Source organism: Lissotriton vulgaris, chromosome 9, assembly GCF_964263255.1.
Source record: "Lissotriton vulgaris chromosome 9, aLisVul1.2, whole genome shotgun sequence".
Taxonomy (NCBI): Eukaryota; Metazoa; Chordata; class Amphibia; order Caudata; family Salamandridae; genus Lissotriton; species Lissotriton vulgaris.
Window position 1 is genome coordinate 779,690,532 of NC_141697.1, and position 17,322 is coordinate 779,707,853.

At 43.2% G+C, this 17,322-nt stretch overlaps 1 protein-coding gene and 1 long non-coding RNA gene across 2 annotated transcripts in view; one reads left to right on the forward strand and one right to left on the reverse strand.

Moving 5' to 3' along the window:
• Positions 1-17,322, forward strand: part of LOC147692239 (maestro heat-like repeat-containing protein family member 1) — a 62,535-nt gene that overhangs the window by 27,348 nt on the left and 17,865 nt on the right. The window contains exons 13-14 of the mRNA XM_086939514.1: positions 7,795-7,914; positions 8,941-9,039. Coding sequence (XP_086795640.1) covers positions 7,795-7,914; positions 8,941-9,039 — 219 coding nt within the window. The remainder of the gene's footprint in view (positions 1-7,794; positions 7,915-8,940; positions 9,040-17,322) is intronic.
• Positions 15,409-16,787, reverse strand: LOC147692240 (uncharacterized). The gene is made up of 4 exons (XR_015299816.1): positions 16,650-16,787; positions 15,822-15,980; positions 15,636-15,731; positions 15,409-15,535 (listed from the first exon to the last, which is right to left on the reverse strand). It is a non-coding gene; the product is annotated as an uncharacterized LOC147692240 (long non-coding RNA).

Sequence of the window (17,322 nt, forward strand, 5' to 3'; positions counted from 1 at the left end):
ATTGTTGAAGAACCCAGGAGCTCTTATCTGTGCAGTCTTCTTCAGTATGGCTTTTTCAAAGGTGAGGACCTCACTGGGTGTCATGCCTGAAGTAGGTGTCAACTCAGATAGATTCCGTAGTCCTGAGTCCTAACTGTCAGGGGTTTTCCTGTCCTGAAATAAATTCCTGAAGGCGAACTTGTGGAAGAACTGGTGACTTTTGTTTATGAGATGGAATTGAGGTGGGCCCGCATACAAGACATTTGCGTAGTACTGTAATCTCGTCTTCGGTCAGAGCCCTCTTTGAGAGGTTAATGACTAGTCTTCCTTGGCTGACTGACTCCTGGTCTGCATCTTGGTTTCTTGCTGTTTCTAGAGCACTTGTGTGTTGCCTCCTCTTCTTCTTCCTCTGCTCCCACCCAAAAAAGGTTGGGGAAAGGGGTGTTGGAAGAAGGGCTGCAGTGATTGGGAGGGGACATCTGGAATCCAGGGTACCACATTTGTCGGTGTGCTGAAAATGGGGGTATTGGATATTCATACATGGATGGTGGGGAACCCTTTAACCGTCGTTCTCATTGCTGCCCCAACTGTCATTACACAAAATGCTGTTTGAAGAATGATGTGTCCAGGGAGATGTGATTGAACCTTTGTCTTAAGAGAGCTTATGCTGCAGGAGGTAAACCTTGTGCTCGTTCATCTGGGCATTGATCACAGAGAGCTGTGAATTGAATGCTGAGATACTGAACCCAGCTTTCAGTGCAATCCCTGTAATGTTGATTTTGATGATGAGTGTTGGTTGACGGTCTAGTCGTCATAAGGATGCTAGACATCTATTTAAAACGGTCATGCTAACGCGCAGCGGGCACTCGCAGCGGGCTCGCCGGACTCCCGCTGGAGTTACGCCTGAGTTCAGCCTGTCTGCTTCCTTCAGCGCTAAGGAGGCGCCACAAGCCAGATACGCTGCTCCTCGTTTCTCTCTTGCTGCAAAAGGTGAGTTGTATTCTCGAGCTACATTGTTATCCCTCGCGCCCCTGTTTTCATACTAGAGGTCCGGAGAGTATAATCTGTGGATGTACTATTCCTCTGGATATAGATGCTAAATGAACGCCTATAAGCAAAAAGTCTAGGACACATATAGAAAAGGGGCATATATTTACCCCTATGAAACCGAGCTTTCTCATTAATGCAAGGTCGCTCATTAAAAACAATGTAGCATTTAGGGAGTTTGTTGTCTCTAGAGATCCCCCTTGGGTCTTCATTACGGAGACTTGGGGTTCTGAAGGTGCTGGTCCTGACCTGGTGGATGCGATCCCAGAAGGCTATGTTATGTCCAGAATGGACCGAGAGCTGCAGAGAGGGGGTGGTCTCGGGACTCTCTGCAAAAAGGATTTTATCTGCCGTATTGATCCACTATCATCCCCCTCGGATAAGTTGGAGGCCTTTTACTTCTCCATACAGCCGAATTCCACTACATCTTTTTCGGGCATTTTGTGTTACAGGCCGCCTGGTCCTCGATCCGCATTCACCATTGACATTCTTCTTCTATTAGAGCCCTTTATGAATAGATCGTGTTTCACTCTTTTAGGTGACTTTAATGTTCACCTTGAGAAGGCTGAGGACACCAACACAACTTCTCTGGTGGAAGGTTTGAAGGCATATGGGTTTAACCAACTGGTTACTGGCCCGACCCATTTGGCGGGTCATACGCTTGATGGTATCTTTACGAATGATGATAGGCTTACCATAGAGACCCCCATTCCTCTTACGCGGTCAGACCATTTGGCCGTCCCTTTTAATCTGAATATGCCTGCGGCATCTGTATCTGGAGGAAATTCATGGGAGATTAGAAGACATTTTAGAGAGGTAAACAATGATACGTTAGCTCCTTTGCTACAACCGCCCACCATCTGTTCGAGATCAGACCCAAATTTGGCCACTCAGAACTGGTCTAATGGGCTGGGGAGAGCTATGAACACCTTAGCACCCCCTAAAAGGCACTATATTGCCAGAAAGAGCCCATCGGCCCCTTGGTATTTCGAGCGACTTAGAGCGTTGCGGCAGACTTGTAGACAAAAGGAGAGGGCCTGGCTTGCAATGCCCAATGTCTCGAAGAAAATACAACATAAATTAGCGCTTAAGGAATACAAAAAAGCTATAATGGAGGTGAAAAAGAACCACTTTAATAAGATCACCTCTGGGCTGAGATCATCTAGGGAGCTTTTTAAAACCATTAACTCCCTTTCTGTCCCTAAGTCGGCTAACTCTGTGACTCAGTCACAGATGTTATGTAACAACATTGCTGACTTTTTCCTAACCAAAATAGCTGACATTCACTCTTCATTGGAAATTCTTAACCAAAAATTGAATAGTGAAGCTGATTCCCAGGCTCCTACAGTGCAGTTTGCTGACATGAATATAGATGGGGTACCTAGCTATACTTCCCTCTTTTTGAAATTTCCCGAGTTATCTGGGGAAGAGCTAAATCGCATCTTAGATGCCACCAAATCCTGTTCCCCCTTGGACCCTTGTCCTTTGAAAATCCTAAAGGCCTGCAGAAGTACCCTACTACCGTCTCTTCTTGAGATCCTATATAGCGCTATCACGGAGGGAATTTTCCCTCAAGTGTGGAAGCTTGCTGTGGTCAAACCCCTTTTGAAGAAGGCTTCCCTGAATCCTGAGGTGCTGAAAAACTTCCGGCCGATTTCTTTATTAGCAGCACCTGCAAAAATTCTTGAAGCCCATTTAAATCGGCATCTGACAGCATTTTTGGAGAGGGAGAACCGTTTGGACTCCTCTCAACATGGATTTCGCGCGGCCCATAGCACGGCGACTGCCCTTACAGTCGTGGTAAATAATATTAGATCTGAGGTGGATAAAGGCCAGACCACTCTGTTGGTCCTGCTGGATCTAATAGCAGCCTTTGATACCCTATCCCCTCTATTCTGGTAGACAGACTGAGGGAGATAGGGGTCGAGGGTAGTGCCCTGAACCCCCTGTCCTCTTTTTTGCTCCAGAGACAGCAAAGAGTGAAACTTGGCAACTATATGTCCCCTACCCAGGCGATGCAATGCAGGGTCCCACAGGGCTTGGCGCTTAGCCCGGTTCTGTTTAACGTTTACGTGACCCCCTTGCAAAAATAATAAGAGCCTTTGGATATTAGGTGTTATCCTACGCCGACGATACGCAGATCATTGTCTCGACAACTCAGTCGGGGCAAGACTGTGCTGTAAAATTCAAGACCTGTATGGAAGCAGTATCATCATGGATGATGAGGAACTTTCTCAAGCTCAATGGTGAGAAGACTGAGGTCCTGGTCTTTGGTTGGAATCAAGATCTGTGGAGTGAAGAGTGGTGGCCTACCTCCTTGGGCGAATGCCCTCGTCCGGCCAAATTCGCCAAGAATCTAGGCTTAACTATAGACCCTACCCTGTCATTTGACCTGCAGGTTAACAAAACGGTTGGCACCTGCTGTACCATCATTCGGACTCTAAAGAAGATCGCCCCTTTCCTTTCCCCTGAGGCACGTAAACAATCTACGGTCGCCCTGGTATAATCCAGGATCGACTATTGTAACGCTCTCTATGGGGGTATAAATAAGAAAGCGATCCAAAGACTTCATGTAACCCAGAATGCGGCCGCCAGGATAGTTCTGAATCTGCCTAGGCGATCGTCAGCGACGGCGGCTAGAAGAGAACTGCATTGGTTGCCTATTCAGGCGAGAATATCATTTAAGATTCTTTGTTTTGTCCACAGTGCGTTCTTTGGATCAGGCCCAGAAGGGGTTAAATCCCTACTGACACCTTACACTCCCAGCAGATGCCTTAGATCTGCCTCGAAAAATCTGCTCATAGTTCCGAGGGTTAACAAGGTGAGATGGGGCGGTAGAGCATTCTCCTTGTTGGCCCCCAAACTATGGAATTCGCTCCTGCCGGAAATTGCCAGACAACCATCCCTGACAATTTTTCGCAAACTTATAAAAAGATGGCTGCTCTCCCTAGTTTATTAATTCTGATACTCTGAGCGTTTCCACTCTTTTTTGATATTCTACCTCAGGTTATGTTTCTGTTGTTTCCATCTGATAGCGCCTTGATGCCCTTGGGGGCTAAGTTCTTTTGCGCGATACAAATAAGCATTCAGTGCATCAGACAGGAATTTGTCCATGTTGATGATAAGAATGAGTCAGTAATGTGTGTATTCCATGCAATTTGTGACCATTCTCATCCTGAACACCATATCATCAAGAAACAGCCGTGGTGCTACAGTCACTAAGAGCCCGTTGGGTGCTATATTGGCTCTAAGGTACACTGAAGATGTCCTTACTTGTGTGACCACCTTCACCTTCAACTCCGATCAGATCAAATGCACCATTATGTAACATAGGGGTATTTTAGGCACTGGGTCTCTTTAGATTCCACAGCCACAATTCACTTTTAAGTGTACCCAGAGCAACTTGAAGGACCTCCTGGTATACATGAGACTCCATATTCAACAGTCCCACATGCAGAAAACTTTGTGGGCTTTAACACCTGTCACAAGACAATATCCCTGTGGGACCTGCTGGGTATGCCCACTCACTAAACATTCCAAAGAGATCAAATGTAGCCCCCAATTCACCTGGATACAGGAAGGTCACACTAACTGCAATACAAAAAAACACTGTGTTGACCTGATCACCTACGCGTGTGGCCTTCTTTACGTGGAAATGACCATGAGGGCTATCAAAGCAAGAATATTAAAGCACCTGGGCAATACCTGCTGCAGGTACAGCACTGCAAAAATGTGCAATAACTTTTGTGACTCAAACCACTCTCCAGATGACCTCCAGTGGATGCTTTTAGAAGCAACTAGCTCATGAAGCTCTGTTAACATATTCAGAAAGGAGAAATGGTGGATTTTCTGCCTCTACACCAACAGCAAATGTGCGAACGATGAAATCCTTTGGTGCAAGGTGTAAATCCCCAGTCAGTCCCCTGCGACATCAGATACTCCCTTACCATGGAAGCATTAATATTCGCTTCATACATGGGATCTGATTTAACATATCACCACTAACACCATGTCACATATGGGACGGCCTGCTATGGAGTCTCACACACCACACTAAGACGTGCTTATGATAAGCATTTTGCGAATGGCCATGGGCCTCTTCTTCATTAACACAAATGTTTCTGTTGATACCAATGAGGCAGTACCCCCCATCAAAACATTAACTACTTAACCGCGGTGTGAATTCCGCCACGGTGCAGCGGTTTTAATCAGTGAGCGGGGCCGCGTCAGCCAACGGACGTGCACAGCGCTACGGAGGTGGTGCTTGCGATGGCCATTGGCCGACAGGAGCACTAAAGGGGTTAAACTGTCTTAGTCTACTGTTTTAGACACTGCTGTACTAATACCATTGATGACTTTGGGCATTTGACTGCCACACACTCCAAGATAGCTGCCACTGAGGGATGATAATTTCACTACACCACCATGCGAGGGTTCGCTCCTATTGGCTTGAGCATACCCCTTCTCTTCTCCTCATTAGCCATTGGCCCAATAGTGCTATCCAAGCATCCTAATATATTGGGAATAGACCACTTGGCCGCCCCATGTTACTTTTTAATGAATAGGCCCATATATCCAACATGTACGTAGATGTCAATATACCTAGATTTCACCATGAGGGATGGCTAGCAGTTATCTGCACCGGGCGTTCGCTTCGTCACTATATATCTGAGAGCAATTAGGTGCCCCATAGTTTTCTACTACTGTCACTGTCCATTAAGAAAACATTCAACAGTCTCAGTTTACTGCTAAGATGCTGCCTTTCAAAAACCATTGTTGACTTTGGGCTGGCCTGCATTTGACCACTACACATTCTGAGATTGCCACCACTGAGGGATGATACCTATGTTACACCAGTATGTGAGGGGCTTGCTCCTATTGGATCAATATCGCCCCTCCTCTCCTATCCTCATTGGCCATTTTGTCATGCCACCTTCCTCTAGCTGCACGCACCCCACCTGAGATAAATCACTTCAATACCCGCACCTTAAAAGACATGTCTTCTCCTCTGCTGAGTCTCTATCCAGGTGACCGGAGGAAGATAGGTCTCTGGCATTCTCTGTGCAGAAATCACATGAGTATGGTTGCTTCTCTAGAAAACTCTCAGTTTTTCCTTTTCTTTTCGCCCTAAGGTCATTTGGGTACCCTTTATTTTTTGTTTCTTTATGCTGGGTATCATTGCTCTTACCACAGTTAGCAGCTAAGCTCTACCCTCTGCTTTTGACCTATGGGGCATTATAGATTAATCCAAAGGATAAGACACGTCATTCACACCTGAGGACAACCAATCACTTATGATACACTGTGTAAAACCAACACAGATTGGTTTTATGTTGTCTGTTAGACCAATGTCTACTTGCCTGTTCTGTTATATTTGATGTATCAGTGTGGAATGTATGTTATTATCCCGCTGTCTTTTTCACGGGAATTACAACGCGGTTGTTGTAACAACCGCGTTGTAATTCTGCATACCATTACTCCACAAGTCGGAACGACGACTTGCGGAGGGGGGGCGCTGGATGTTGGAATAGTATAACTTACTATTCCAACTCCAGTCTGTGCGGACAATAGGGAAGGTGTTGGATATTAAATCCAACACCTTCCCCCCGCAAGTCGTTGTTCCAACTTGCGGAGTAATGGTATGCGGAATCACAACGCAGTCGTTGTAATGACCGCATTGTAATTCCCTGCTGGGAAAAAGATTTGTGGTAAACACTGTTTACCATCAGCGTGTACTTCACTTCTTTCACGTTGTGGTAACTGATCAGCGCCAACAATAGCATGAGCATATCTACCTTAGGAGACACTATGATACACTGTGCTGGAATAGGGATCCTGGTCTTGTGACGTATTGGACCATACATTCAAAACATTTGTTTACTGTGTGTTTTCTCTTTTTTCTCATTCATTTTCTAGGTGGGAAGATCAATTTTAAACTTTTTGAACAAGGTATTTTCCTCCAGGGGAATGCCTTCACTGCATATTACGTCTTAAGTGTGGGGTAGGTTTATCCCCCTTTTCTTTTAGATCCTGAAGAAGTAGCGGAGATCTATTTTGGGCCATCAGTCGTTAAACATGTCAACCTGACCACAGTCACAGGATAAATCATTACCCTGTAGTAGCCCCTACCAAAATATAATTTTTTAATCCTGCCAGGAGAACCATCACATTAAAGTCAAGTTTGGTGTGTCTTAGACAGCTTTAGTGTCCCTTTATTTCAATATACACATTCACTCCACCCCATACATTCAAAATGCCCTCACACTGGCGCTTCTCATCAGACGACAAAAAAAAAAAGGTCTCTGCTAAAGCGACCCTTTGTGGAGCCCTACGAGGAGCAAGTCCAATGATGATACATTACATCCTCATCGATGTGTGAGGGTACCAAGAAATAATTTTTAGGATTCCTGCTTCTTTGCCCGCATTTTTTTCTTCTTCACTTTTTAGAAGAAAAGTACCTCCACTGCTTTTTGCATTAGCACTTTCTGAGCCTAGCTACAGGGCCTTTATTGGCTCCCATCCCCCTCCTTGTTGTTTTGAGTCATGTTCATGGCCATGTACAAATCTTTACAATGTCCATAAGATGTAACATAACATTACATAATAAACATTTCTCTCAGCTCGTTAAAAGCAATTTCAAAGTGAGAGACGACGTGTGTAGAGTTTAATGAAAGATGAATGCTCCTCTATAAGTAAGACTCTCATAGAGTGGGAAAGAGTTGCTGCTTATTTTGAACTCGGACTGTCTTTAATTCACTCCCATATTAGGGTTTTATTTTCCGGTGCATCGGTAAATGCCTCGCCGCCTGTGATGATTCTGCGCTGATCGTACACTTCCTTCGAAGCATGTTCTTATCTGCCCGTTTCATCTTAACTCCTAACCATTCAGTAAGTACCAAGTGTATTTCTTACAATAATCATAGATCTATTCCCCTGAGATAAAATGTCCCCCTGTACGACCAGAACAGACACATGTTGAGAAGGAAGTCATAAGGGACTGAGGAGCATCTGGGTGTACATTGTTCAGGTTTGTAACTTCATTACAGGAGCTTGACGGTAAATTAATGATGACCGGTGAAACCTTCCTCAATCAGAACTTCCTCTCATCCAAAAGTGTGATATCTACTCCATGGATAGCCAAATCATATCAGACTGAAAACTCTCCACAGAGTAGATGAGGACTAAGTTAGCAGAAACTAGACGAATAGTTCCTTTGTTCAGGTGACCACTGCTGCATTTCATCAGGGATAGTTAGGCGCCTCTTTGGGTGATCTCTCCTGATAGATACAAGTGATTGAATAAGATTAGCCAAGTTTAATCAATATCGCAGATAAAGCAGAGGAAGGTCTAAAGCTATGTAAAAGCTTTGAAATGATTCTCTCAGAGAGACCTACTAAAAAGACAACAGAGCTGTCTGTTTCTACCTGTTGTCAGGGGGGAGTTCTCAAGGATTGAAGGGCAAAGCCAAATCTGGTGTAATCCCTGCACAGTAGACTTGAGGAAGAAAGGATAAGCCCTCCTGCTAAAGAAATCTCACACCTTCGTCACAAAGAAGGCTCGTGAAGTAAACTTTCCTTGCAGTGCCTTTATGTGAAACACTAAAGAGAGAACCTAGTGACGGAGCACAGATAATGACTGAACTTTTATCTTCTTATCCAAAGATGCATCTTCAGGTCCATGGTAAGGATACTCCAGCATAGTTGTTTAAGAGTATCCTTAAACCATGCTTTCTGGGCACTGAATATATTTGCTTTAGTAGTGGAGAATCATTCGCCAATGCCAGTTGTAAACACTGAAGGTCCAATCAAATACCCCATCTTTAGCTTTTCTTTCTAATATGGAATCTCTTGTCCTAAATATCTGTGTTTGGTTAATGTCTCCCTGAGGCTGTGAGTTGTCTTTCATTCTTTGCAGGATATAGTAATTGGCTTTCAAACATGTGCCAGAGTTCATGAAGTCGAATGCCGTCAAGTACTTGAAGAGTTCAAGGGTTCCCTTTTAGCTACTGAGCGGGTAAAAACCATGCATCTCTTTCTGTGTCGTATTTTGAACTTTTCCCAGCAGCAGCGGTTCACATTTGCAAAAGTGTATTTTAAAATTAGATAAAAGTTTACAAGGAAAAAACAAAAATATGTCTAAAGACTTAAGTGGTCTACAATACTGAAAACAAAAACGTATCAAATAGATGGTCAGTGCAGCCTCCTGTGCCTGATGTGTACATAACATTTGTTGAAAAAATATTGAAAATTGTTTAAAAATTTTATTTTGAAAGCACTTATGATACCAAATGCAACAACCTCTTAAATTCACCATTAATGACAAGTAATTCAACCTTCACTTCCTCCTTTGGATTACTCATAACTTCAGAAGTGATAGAGCACAGACGGAAAGGCCGCTCTCCAAGACAACTCATATTTAGGAATGTTGGTATACAATACAAGACCGGGTCTAAGACCAGGCCCTGGACTCAAGGGTGGCGGGTGCTCAGGAGCAAACGTCAGGCCGGGCTCTGTATCCCCAGAATACTGAATACAGCAACATTGAGGAAAGGGACAGGGATGAGGATATATTCCATAGCACACAGCTTACTTTATTCAAAACTGCTGCTGAAATAGTGACTGGTCCTGGCCAGGAGGCAACTGGTACTGACCCTGGTGTGTTTTGTTACAGGATTACCAGTCCTCTCTTTTGGCAAGGTGGAGGGGCCTTCATAAGGTCAACATGAATAACCCACACTGACAAACGGCAGTGTATTGCAGTGTGATTGCATTATAGGGGCTGAGAGCATAGTTTTGATAGCACCCAATGCTATGTTGGGTAAAATACTGCTTCCAAGTTATTAAAATCAAATCGGAGCGCTCAGTCAGATCTCATTGGAAGCAAGCCTATAAGACCCGACAATGAGATCTTAGATGGGACTAAGAGGGGCTGCAAGCAAGACAAGAAAAGTTGGGGTATAAGCTGCAGAGGGCTGCATTCCTCTCTGCAGGTTTTGTCCTCATCCAGCAGAAACACTTGGTTTACTTGTGTACTTTCTTTCTGGTCTCCTCCTTTGACTTTGTGCACATGTTCATGTTTAACAGCGTGAACACCGTAATAATAATACATTACATTTTCATTTATAGGTCTTGTAGCTGTATTTGTGCTGTTTCATAGCGTTTCCACATGTCTTGAAGATACTATTTTTAATAAGTTAATAACTCAGGCACAAATAAATATCACGTAGGCCCAGGGCTTTAAGTGGGCTGGGTCTTGCCGGTGCACCAGCTGTTCTAAAAAGCATGTGCGGGGACGGCTCTTTATTTGCCCACACCCTCCGGACAGAAACCTCAGTTTTGTCTGACTCCTGTTTTCCCTGGAATGTCTGCTCTGATCCCACTGCTTGAAGAACTAATGTTCATTGCTGCTGGGAAGCGTGGCTCTTTTCCCAGTGCAGCACACTGTGCAGAACAGCAAGGCACTTTCTAATATAATGCAGAGTACATCATTACAGTGTTCACCACATATGACATTAACTTTCATTGTCCTCTACTAGAGAAGGTTTCTACCCTTCATATGCTTGTATACTTTTACAGTCAAGGCAACTACTTACCTGCTGTTGTTACACAAAAAGGACATATTCCCCAGCCAGGGCACTCCAAGGCCACGTTATGCTGTTCTCTGTTTTTTAACCTGTCAGTTTATATAGAGCGAACTTTGTCCGAGGGCACTAAAGCACTTTACATGTAAACAATACGTTTTTACGTGACAACTGTTTTGCAGGAAGAAATGACTTAAAAGGAAACAAATTATTTGAAAAGGACCAAGCTTGTTTACCCTCAGATATAGCCAACAGAATTACATACAATTGACAAAGCCGACAGCCCTGGCTTGTTGTATATGCAATGTTACTTGCTGTAGTATATATCTGGATGCAATGACAGAAGCACCAAAATATCAGTGGGGCGGCACACTATGCAAAAGCACATATTTTTAGCTTATGTGTTTTAAGCCACGTGCTTATTTATATCTGCCTCGCCCCTTTGAGAGACCCACCAGTGTTTCATCCCACATAGGCCCTTCGTCGGAGGCCAGGGTGTATTTCACAAAGCATGCTCCGGACAGTACCTTGCTACATTCCATTTTTTTCTTTCTGAGCATGATGAACTGGCAACTGTGGTAAACGTTTATGCATGTGGTAATTCAGCATTATTCAAAGCTGGGAGAAGCACAGTGATATCATGTTGGATATTTGTATAATGCACCCTGGCAGCTGGGGTTGTTGCAAATTGCTGGGGGCTTTGTTTCAATTATTTTGTGGCTAATCTTGTTAATTGTTCTCTGATTCCAACTCCTGTGGCCTTGCCCCCCCCCCCCCCCCACACTGCAGTGGAACTGAAAGTGCAAGCAATTAATTGTCCCTGGCCACCGCCCACCTGGTCAATCTGCAGGTAGGGCCTTTCAGTGCATAACGTGGTGCACACTGAAGCAGCCTCTCACTCCGTGTGTCGCCTGTTCAATAAAATGTGAACATCGGAAATTTTTCTTAGAAAGTAAATGTGGGTGAAAAGGTTGGCATGTGTATGGAAATGAGTGGCAAACCCTACGTAACCACACTATAAACATTCTGGCAACAGTGGAAGTCATTTTACAATCGTTATCTGATCTGAAGAAACCTTCTACATATGTTTCTTTTCTTAAATGGGATTATACTGTAATTGCATGTACAGGTGATTTTCCTAGGATTACCTTTGTACACGTGTGCTGCTTTCGTGGGCATTGTCCCAAGGGCATGATGACATGTTGCACATGTATTAGCACTCATAATTTCTGCATCTACAATTTTGTCCACTGCCCCTATATCGTGGCCAAAGCACACTCAGCCATTTTCTTTGTTGGGCATACTGCTACCACCGATTCATAAACCACAATATCTGCTTGGTTGCTCTAGCTTGCTCTCTGCCTCACTCTGAGAACGCGGAAGAGAACACATGTACGCTGGCACAGCAAAGCATTGTAGCGCTATTCAAGTATCTCTCTGATGATAAACTACACAGCTAGATGAAGTCATGTTTTTTAAGTCTCTGGCTGTCTCAAATTGAGATGTACTGCATCTAGGGCCAGATGTAGGTAAATACTATTTACCGATTCTTAACCCCTTTAGCGCGCCGCAAATTCCGCCCCAGTGCGGATGTTCTATTGCGCGGGCGGGATCGGAACGTTCAGCGGACGTGCGCAGCACTAGTGAGGTAGTGCACGCGACATCCGCTGAACGTGCGCCGCACTTAAGGGGTTAAATACCGAATTTTACCGATTCGGTATTTAAGAATAGGTAAATAGTATGTAGGTAATTTTTCGGTAAATTTTACCGAATCGGTTAAATTCGGTGTTTACCGATTCGGTATTTACCGAATCGGTAATTTCCATTCATTCCAATGGGCCTGGAGGCCCATAGGAATGAATGAGAATTACCGAATCGGTAAATACCGATTCAGTAAATGGGGAACACATACAAGGGTGGCAGGGTATCACATTGACACCCTGTTGCACCCCTGAATAGTGCATGAGTGCACATGTGGCACACATACATGCCTTAATGGGCATGTATGCCTGCCACATCGCAGTTTTGTAAAAGCAAAAAATTGCTTTTTCAAAGGTTTTCTTCATTTACCACCAACGTGTAGTTGGTGGTAAATAACGAATCCTTAACTGAGGAATGCACTCACTTGAGTGCCCTCTACATTACGGATTCGGTAATTTAACGAATTAGTATGTTAAGAAATCGGTAATTTACCGATTCCTTAAGTTACCGATTCGGTAAAATACCGAATCCTACAAAAATGCCACCTACATTCCAAATGCCAAATACCGGTCGGTAACGGCCGAAATCCGGTTCCTAGTATATGGGCTTATGCCTGCCCATAAGCTTCCCATTTGCTGCCACCATCGTCGCACTTCACTTTTGTCCACATAATTCCACTGCATACAATGCCACATATCTCCACTACAGAACTTCACACCACGCCACACAATTCTGCAACAAAGAATTCCAATCTACCACATCTCTCACTTGCACTATCACCGGCCCTGTCACCTCTCCCCTACACACCCACTGCCCCCTAATCTCTCCCTCACACTCCCGGGTCACCCTCCCATCTCACAATCCCACCGTCCCTTTCATACCTCCTTCATACTCCCTGTCTCCTGTCTATACTGCCTCCTCACCCTCTGCACTGGTCCAATTCTCGCCTTCCCCATATGGGCCCCTTTTGCTCGTACCTTCCTCTCTCTCTGTCTCTTACTTTCTCTCACCCTTCTCTCTCGCTCTCTCACACTCTGTTCTTGCCTCTCTCATATGGTTCAATTCATGTCTTCCAGCACAGTTTCTTTCCTGGCCTTTTCAAAAAAATGTCCATCCCTCAAACCCACGCTCTCCTCCTCTTCTTCGGGTGTATTCTACGTACACATGTGCTCCCTCTTTATGCATCTGTGGCTTGCACTCCCCTTATTTCTCACACACTCTTTCTGCTCCTCTATCTCAAATTCAATCATCCCTTCGTGCACAAACAACCTATTCATGTGTATCCTCCTTTCTATCTATTCTGGGCAGCTCTCACCCCTTTCTATTCACCATGCCACATAATTCCACCACAGAAATACACCATACAATTCCATCCCACACAATTCCACAACTAACAATTCCAATACAACCCACATAATACATCTCAACACCACATACATCCACTACACTCCAAACCAAGACACATAGGTAAAAGATGTTGTCATTTACAATGTCAATAGCTCTAACTCTCGCCAAACGAAGACCTATTGTATTGCAAATGTTTGTTAAATTATCCAAGGCAATACCTGCACAGGTCTCTGCTTATTGACTGAGGGGTATGACAGGGGTGATGAAGATGCTCAGTGGCTAACAAAAGCAAGGCAATGAAATGCTCAGACTAGATGAATAGTTTAGAAAAATGCACCAGCACCAAAAAGTTGGTGCCTACCTTAACCAATAGCTGTCGATCCAGAAACATGTAATATGATTCTCTAAGAATACGTCAGCCACAACAGCAGTCCCAGCTCTTTCTAGGTAACCTTTTCACACTGCACTGGTATTGCATGTATGTATGCAGAGATATTTCTATAATCTGAACATCAGAAATATTGGAGTGTTGATGGATGGGCCAGCCCATCAAATAATGTACTCCATTTGGACAGGGCAGTGTAGGCACGTACTCCACTGACCTGGCAGACACACAGCCCACCTTATTGAGGAATTTTTGCCAGCCTGAAAATTCCATGCTAGTTTGTAGGACTGGAGTCAATAACATCAATAGTTGTGGTAAAATCCAGCTTGCACAACTGCAGGTCCGGGTTTGACTGTGAAGTGAACAGATTAGTAGCGTTTCATTGCTGCATTTCACCCTGATTTGAGAGCAGCTATTGCACAAGATGCAATTCTTGTTGATTTGTCGTGTAGCTGGATAGTAATTTCTTTCTTTTAAAAAAAATCTTTTGATTGAATTTTTAACAACATTAAGATCACAATACTGTAGCACGCATTGTCATCCACCCCATGCTTCCCTTGCACAACAACCCTTTTAGTTCCAGAATATCATGAAGTAGACCCCACTTAAGTCAACTGCGACCAGTCTGGTAAACTATGGCGGGATCTATGCTCCAGACAACTGTGTGCTTTCCCCAAAGAACTTCCTATGGGTTGTCTACTCTGGGTATTTTTGCTGCTCTTTCCACTGTCCCCAGAGTCTATCATACTCTTGTGAGCATCCTCTGGACCTATACACTGCTTCCTTAACTAAAGAGCAGTAATCCATCCCTCTTAGCCGGTTTGTGATTGGGGAGGCCCCATGGATCCCCAATGGCCCGCTATGTGACTTTTAGCCAAAACACAACCTATCCCAGCCATCATTTTTCGCCCCCTTACCAATCCCATCCATGGAATGAGGTTGCGTTCTATCAGAAATCGACACACCATTTCTAGGTTGGAGAAAAGAAGGTTCAAATACACCTTAATCACCCGGCATTCCTATACCACATGCATAAGAGAACCTCTGGCCTGTCCGCAACTGAGGTTGAAAAAAGTGAGTTTTCCCTATTGAACCCAGAAAGGACCAGGAAATATCACAACCAAAAAAGAATTCCTTTCTGTGTAATACAGTTTTAAAGCATTCATGTAATTTGTGAACAATGACTCTTATTTTGATCAATTATATCCCCGACTCTCCATACATTGCATTTAAACCAAGTGATAACATTAGATGTATTCAAGTAATTTTTATTAAAAAAGGTTTCTTTCATATACTTAATATAAACACTTTATCACAAGTAAAAACAAGATCATATAGTTCTTTTCAGAACAATAATTTGCATATATTCATTAGACACAGTACATGATTCTCAATACATAATAAAAAGTAACAATTTAAAAACAATTTGTTGACACGTTTCTGTGCTTCGATGTTTGGAACACCTTCCTCAGGACTATATTAAAAACATCTTCTTTCTAAAAGTAGATACATAACATCTGTTAGTAAACAATGTATGGGGAATTTATGTTTTTACTCATCAAGTGTCGAGGACAAAAAATCTTAAATTAATCTTACATTTATTGCAATTTATATTTTGCGGTACCAGTTTTGATCCGGGAGTTGAGGTAATAATGGATACTCCCCTTCAACTCAGCTGTATCGTCAAAGGATCTGTATGTACAATGGGATTACTTTAGAATTTGATGAACCATAGTGGAAGCAGAAAATTTAAGAAACAAGACATATAGCATTGTCGCTTACTTTAAATTTTGTGCAGGACCATGCGAGTCAATAGATGGACTCCGATGAACCTTGTATTTGTTGTTTCCGTTTTTTAATTTGGTCAATCCTAATCCCTTGTTCCTTGAGGATTCTTATGATGATCTTCCCTCTTTATTGATTTGAGGTGATCAGCCACGTCTGGATAAACAGTAAATAGTATTAATGGAGGTAATGTGTAATTGTTGAATACCTATATACACATAGCCCTCAAACACAATAGATCATGATGTGTATAGCAACGAATGCTTATACTCATTGTTAAGGAAGGGGATAGATATATTCCCTTCCCACTCTATTTTCTCATATTTCATATTTAGTAAGGCCCGTTTCTACATAGTTTAAAAAATGAAACGTGCTAGTTTATTTCCTTACACCACGTATGTAGACAATAATTTACGTTCCATGAAAAGCACACCCTTCTAAAGTGGGTTGCTAAAATTACCAACGAAAGGCAAACTTTAGATTGCCAGTCTTGCTATTAATTGGCTCTAGAACTGCGAGCATGTTTACTAGCGACCGTTACAGCTATTCTCCAAGATGTTACGAGCTAGCTCATTTACCTACACAAAGTTTGTAGACAATACTTTACATTGCGTGAAAAGCACACCCCTCTAAGGTGGGTTGTTTAGATTACAAACAAAGTGAGCGGCAGACTCTAAATCCTTAAGTACACCCAACTGACAGTTTTACTATTCAGTGGCTCGATGTCTCTAAAATTGCGAGTATGTTTACTAGTGGCCATTAAAAGCAATTTTCTAACCTAATACACGAGCCCTCTAAGATTTTTCCAGTTCGAGTGACTCTTACCTTTCAAAAGGACGAACGCACCGCCTGCCCGGTGTCCCTGGTTGCCCGTGTCAGATAAATGCTGCACTGGGCTTTCTCTTTTTATACTCTGTATAATTGTGATTAGTGAAACATTAATCCCACCTTTATTTAATTAAGCCGTATTTTCGGAAAATATCGACGCCATATTTGTAGTTTTTTTGATAGTCTATTCTTTCGCTGTCCACAATAGATGACGGACTAGCCTGGACTCGCTTCTCGGGTTGCCGAATTTCAGTCAACCCAAACGCCTTATTTGTAAATTATACATAGAGGATTTTTTGCTCCGCCTTACCCAATCGATAGTAGACTGACCCGGATTTGATCCTAAAAATTACTGGTTTACTATGTTTTAGTTCTGAGCAATAACGCTGGGGCTTGGTAATTTGTACAGCTACGTGTAGTTTTCACTCCAGTTTTAGTTATATTTATACAGACTTGTATATGATCGTTTTTAGATATTCGTTTTATATTATTGGACCTATTGCGGGAAAAGTATCCGCCATTTTGGTAGTTTTTACTTGTATGAAACTTTATCAGTGAGGTTCTGACCTCGATGTACAAAACATTAAACTCAGAGTTTCGGGTAACGAACGCTCCCCTCCTAATTGGGAGTCTGTTTCTAATAGACCAATTAATTTCCCAATCGTGTCTA